Consider the following 5,870-nt stretch of genomic DNA (forward strand, 5'->3'; position numbering starts at 1 on the left):
TAAAAATCACATTGTGTGTGGGTGATGTTTGAATTCGGTAAATAATTGATTAAGATTAAAGACGTTCATATTATAATCATGATATTTGAAATATTTGACTGTGTTTCCTGTAACTGAACTGTATTTGTTGTTGTTGTTGTTGACAGGAGTCTCAGGTGCTGCTGACCCTGACCAACCCAGTGGAGAGCATCACTCACGTCAGCCTATTCACCTGTGAGGAAGGAGATCCCGACGACATCAACAGCACGGCTAAGGTTCTCACACACACACACACACACACACACACACAGGATTACTTCCCCTGCTGTTGGAATGATAATAACAACAATATTAATAATAAAATAGAACCAGCTTTGTTTGGATAGTATGAGGGAATGTGCTAACCGTGTGTGTGTGTGTGTGTGTGTGTGTGTGTGTGTAGGTGTTAGTGCCGGCGAAGGAGCTGGTCCTGGCAGGGAAAGACGCAGCGGCGGAATATGATGAGCTGGCCGAGCCGCAGGACTTCCAGGACGACCCAGAGTAAAACTTTATTGTTCACTATCTCTCTCTGTCTCGTTCTCTCTCTCTCTCTCTCTGTCTCGTTCTCTCTCTCTCTCTCTCTGTCTCGTTCTCTGTCTCTCTCTCTGTCTCGTTCTCTCTCTCTGTCTCGTTCTGTCTCTTTCTCTCTCTGTCTCGTTCTCTCTCTCTGTCTCTCTCTCTCTGTCTTGTTCTGTCTCTCTCTCTGTCTCGTTCTGTCTCTCTCTCTCTGTCTCGTTCTGTCTCTGTCTCGTTCTGTCTCTCTCTCTCTCTGTCTCGTTCTGTCTGTCTCGTTCTATCTCTCTCTGTCTCGTTCTGTCTCATTCTATCTCTCTCTCTGTCTCATTCTGTCTCGTTCTGTCTCTCTCTCTGTCTGTCTCTCTCTGTCTCATTCTGTCTCTGTCTCATTCTGTCTGTCTCGTTCTGTCTCTCTCTCTGTCTGTCTCTCTCTGTCTCATTCTGTCTCTGTCTCATTCTGTCTGTCTCGTTCTGTCTCTCTCTCTGTCTCGTTCTGTCTCTGTCTCATTCTGTCTGTCTCGTTCTGTCTTGTTCTGTCTCTCTCTCTCTGTCTCATTCTGTCTCTCTCTGTCTTGTTCTGTCTCTCTCTCTGTCTGTCTCGTTCTGTCTCTGTGTGTCTGTCTTTTTCTGTGTCTGTCTCTCTCTCGCTCTGTGTGTGTGTGTGTTTCTGTCTCACTCTCTGTGTGTCTTGGTCTGTCTCTCTCCGTCTCACTCTCTCTTTCTCGGTCTGTGTCTCTCTGTCTGTTTCTCTCTCTCTCTCTCTCTCTCTCTCTCTCTCTCTCTCTCTCTCTCTCTCTCTCTCTCTCTCTTTATCTATCTCTATCTTTTTGTCCATCTCTCCCCCTTTCTCACATCTGCCTCTTTCTGTCTCTCTGTTTACCCCGCCAGTGTGGTGGCGTTTAGGAAGTCCAACAAGATCGGTTTCTTCATCAAAGTGATCCCTCAGTATGAAGACGGCGACGTCACCGTGTCCTTCAAGATGCGTCACGACTTCCGCAACCTGGCAGCTCCCATCAGGCCGAGCGAGGAAGGAGAACCAGCTGTAGAGCTCATCTGGCTCACACACCATGTCGAGCTCAGCCTGGGGCCACTCGCACCCTGAACACACACGCACACACACACAGATTTACACACACACGCACACACACACACGCAGGTCTACACACACAGATCTACATTCATTCCTGACAACCAAACCAGGGTAACACACACACACACACACACACACAGGAAGTCATGACTAGTGATGGCAGGATGAAACTCACCTCAGTCAATCCCTTACTGATTTAACCGACTCACACTACAAGTCAGGTATATTTACGCACACACACACACTCCGTCTCCTCCTGCATGCCGTCATTGACCCGCAGAGCTGTAACTCTTGAGTAGCTCCTCCTCCACTCTCGTGTTCATGTTCTCTCTCTCTCTCTCTCTATCTATCTCCTATCCAGCGCTCTCTGATGTTCTATAGACGGATCGTGGCTTTTAGTCCGGAGCGCTCTGCTGAGTACTAACGTGGTCTTTGGTGGTCAATAATAAACTGTATTAATTCATACCGTGGACAAGTAGAGGCTAAAAACCAGTGCAGAATTTCAGTGTATTAACGCTCTGCTACAACATGAAGGCCGTACAACACGTGTAGAAATGTTGCTGATGTCTGAGTGTTCTGTAGCAAAGAGAGTTCATTTAATAAAAGTCTGATATTTAAAAAATGATGCATTATTATTATTATTACTTTAGCACTTTATTAGGAATACCTGTAGACCTCATTAATGCAGTGATCCAGTCAGCCAATCATGCAGCAGCACTGCAGTGCATAAATTCTAAACCTTCAGTTCACACCGAACTTCAGAACGATTGGAAATATATGCCGAGTGTCTGTAAAACTCCTGGGATTTTCACACAAAACAAACAGTCACGAGAGTTTACACCGATGGTGCGAAAAACAAAAAAAACACCCATTTCTGTGTTTGAAGTGTGCTACAGCGGCAGGAGACCATGTCGGAATCCTCTCCTGTCAGCCAAGAACGCAAACCTGAAGCTGGAGTGTACGTTCTGAGATGCGTTTTCTGCTCTCTATGGTTGTACAGAGTGGTTAGTTGAGTCACTGTTGATGCCTGTATCACCAGCCACTTTATTAGGAACACCGGAATACCCAGAATACGGAGATATTCTGCCGACAAAGCCCATAACTACAACCTGCACCAGCACTAATTCTCCTACAGGATCCCAGTCCAAAACAATAGTACAATATATATTGGACGTACCGACAAAGCTTGGGGTAAAGAATATAATAAAATAACATTTAAAACAAAGAAAAAAGTACATGCAAGTAAAGATTTCAAAATGAATACATAGATAAATAGAGATTGTGGCATAGGTAGCTTACTCTAACACACGTGAATTACAGCTGGTTTAGAACGTGTGTGAGTGTGTGTGTGAGAGAGAGAGAGAGTGGGTCTCATGCAGGACCAGGAACTGTTGAGTCTTTATCCTTTTTTTTTTTTTTTTCTTCCCCCAAACAGCCAGCCTGTTAGTTAGACTTGTGTGTAATACACTGTGTCACTAGGTGGTGCTGTTGCTTTACATCAGTAGACACCAACCCTGTTCCTGGCGATCTACAATCCTGAAGACTTTATCTCCAACCATAATCGTGCCTGACCTTCTAATCACTGCCTTAAGAAGTTCCTGATCAACTAAAACAGGTGTGTTGGATATTGGTTGGAGATGAAACCTGCAGGAAGGTAGATCTCCAGGAAGAGGGTTGACCACTGGTCTAGATCGATTAGATGGTCATGTGGGCATGATTAGGGTTGGAGCTAAAGTCTTCAGGAACGAAGATCTCCAGGAACAATTTTCTTGGCCACTGCTTTACACGATCTATAATAAAAACTACAGTGCAGAAGAAAGCTAAAGAAATCCTCTGCTTTGTGTTAGTCTGTGAACTCGAAAGCCACTTCTGTTACAGAACACACTATTTAACGTGTGAGAAGATCTTCACTCGGTAAGACTGGAACTGTGGTATAATCTTGAAGTGTAGGTGCTGAAAAAGAAAAGAAAAAAAAGAAGGATGGTCAGACTTCAGGGCAGGAGATGTGCCTTGATTATATTTGTACGAATTTAACCTAACGAGAGAACATAATGGACATGTTTTGATTTCAGGGAGATGGGTAGAAAAGATTCCTGGCACCACTCCCTTCTCAGGAAGACAATAAGGACGTTGTTAGCAATGTTGCAGTATTATTATAACATGGCAATTAAAGGCAAAGAGGGGGGGGGAGATTAAGAGAAAAGAACAAAAATGAAGACAGAAAAGGTTTTTTTTGGAAAAAAAAAAGAAAGAAAAAGAAAAGCGGAACAAAATATTACATTAAAAAAAAAATTTAGGAGAGAAAAAAAAATCTTATGTATGAGTGAAAGGAATGCAGTCACCAAATTAAAAACAAAACAAATTGAGGACAAAACAGGAAACAGGAAAAAAAAAAAAAAGTTAAAAAAATACAAAGGGAGAGGAAGAATACAATGGGGAGGAAAATTCGAAGGAATGGAAGATAGAGATCTCCAGTGTCTGTGCTGTGTAACATTCAAACCGTTCAAGTATCTCTAAACTGTGATGGCGAAATAGTTCTCTGCTCTCGCGTGCTGATTCTGATCATATAGACTCGGTATTTGGGTGTCATTTGTTTTCCGTTAAATAGAAATGGGATCTAGGGGAGTGTCGTGTAGGAGCTCAGTTAGGGATGTGATAAAATACCTTCTGGCTGTGGAAATAATCAATTCAACTACTCTTACTCAAATACTCTTGGGGTTTATAAGCTTAACGGGCAGACATTACACCATCACGATATATATATATTTTTTTAAACCGCAGCATTTGGCTGAACAACAGGGCTGTCCATCATCTCATCTGATAATCAGGAAATGTCAGGGTTCTCAGGGGGGCTTGCCTTTTTGAGCTCGCAGAATAAATACAATGGCTGAAAGGCTTAAAGTGCCTGAAAGCCAGCATTCAGTCAAATATAATCAGCGTAAAAAACAAAATCTGAGCCTGTTCATGTCGTGGCCAAGTTCTCCAACTCCACGCAGACGGAATGTTTACTGAGAGCTATTTGTACAGACGCTGGATTCAGAGACGAGTGCTAATGCTAACATTCCTGGCGTTTCTCTCTCTGCGGTTCACTCGGGATGAACCACTGGATTAGGAAATGTGTGATGGGTGCAGACGTGGACCTGCGCTCGCAAACAGACTGGACCTGGGCCTGGTCCTGCAGCTTCTCCTCATCAGGATTGGGCTCAAAAATGTATGAGATTTTAACGCGTTCAGAGCTCAAGCGGAGAGAGAGGCAGCTGGAGCGCTACAACCCAGGGTCACTTCGTACTGAACAGCTTTTACTGAACAGCTTTTACTGAATATCTTTTACTGAACAGCTTTTACTGAACAGCTTTTACTGAATATGTTTTACTGAACAGCTTTTACAGGACAGCTTTTACTGAATATCTTTTACTGAACAGCTTTTATTGAACATGTTTTACTGAACAGCTTTTACAGGACTGCTTTTACTGAATATCTTTTACTGAACAGCTCGTACTGAACAGCTTTTACTGAACAGCTTTTATTGAGTATGTTTTACTGAACAGCTCATACTGAACAGCTCATACTGAACAGCTTTTACTGAACAGCTTTTACAGGACAGCTCATACTGAATATCTTTTACTGAACAGCTTTTATTGAGTATGTTTTACTGAACAGCTCATACTGAGTAGCTTTTACTGAACAGCTTTTACTGAATAGATCGTACTGAACAGCTTTTACTGAGTAGCTTTTACTAAACAGCTCATACTGACCAGCTTTTACAGGACAGCTATTATGGAACAGCTCATACTGAACAGCTTTTACTGAACAGCTCATACTGAATATCTTTTACTGAACAGCTTTTATTGAATATCTTTTACTGAACAGCTTTTACTGAACAGCTTTTATTGAATATCTTTTACTGAACAGCTTTTACAGGACTGCTTTTACTGAACAGCTTTTACTGAACAGCTTTTATTGAATATGTTTTACTGAACAGCTCATACTGAACAGCTTTTACTGAATATCTTTTACTGAACAGCTCGTACTGAACAGCTTTTACTGAACAGCTTTTATTGAGTATGTTTTACTGAACAGCTCATACTGAACAGCTCATACTGAACAGCTTTTACTGAACAGCTTTTACAGGACAGCTCATACTGAATATCTTTTACTGAACAGCTTTTATTGAGTATGTTTTACTGAACAGCTCATACTGAGTAGCTTTTACTGAACAGCTTTTACTGAATAGATCGTACTGAAC

At 42.2% G+C, this 5,870-nt stretch overlaps 1 protein-coding gene across 4 annotated transcripts in view; it reads left to right on the plus strand.

Moving 5' to 3' along the window:
- Positions 1-2,259, plus strand: part of dctn4 (dynactin 4) — a 12,074-nt gene extending 9,815 nt beyond the window's left edge. For 3 of the 4 annotated variants that reach the window (XM_053641753.1, XM_053641754.1, XM_053641755.1), the window contains 3 exons: positions 147-254; positions 422-519; positions 1,423-2,259. In XM_053641753.1, coding sequence (XP_053497728.1) covers positions 147-254; positions 422-519; positions 1,423-1,636 — 420 coding nt within the window. In that variant the 3' untranslated portion in view covers positions 1,637-2,259. The remainder of the gene's footprint in view (positions 1-146; positions 255-421; positions 520-1,422) is intronic. The other variant, XM_053641756.1, reaches the window with a different exon arrangement.
- Positions 2,260-5,870: the final 3,611 nt, after the last annotated feature.

Source organism: Ictalurus furcatus, chromosome 14 (assembly GCF_023375685.1).
Source record: "Ictalurus furcatus strain D&B chromosome 14, Billie_1.0, whole genome shotgun sequence".
Taxonomy (NCBI): Eukaryota; Metazoa; Chordata; class Actinopteri; order Siluriformes; family Ictaluridae; genus Ictalurus; species Ictalurus furcatus.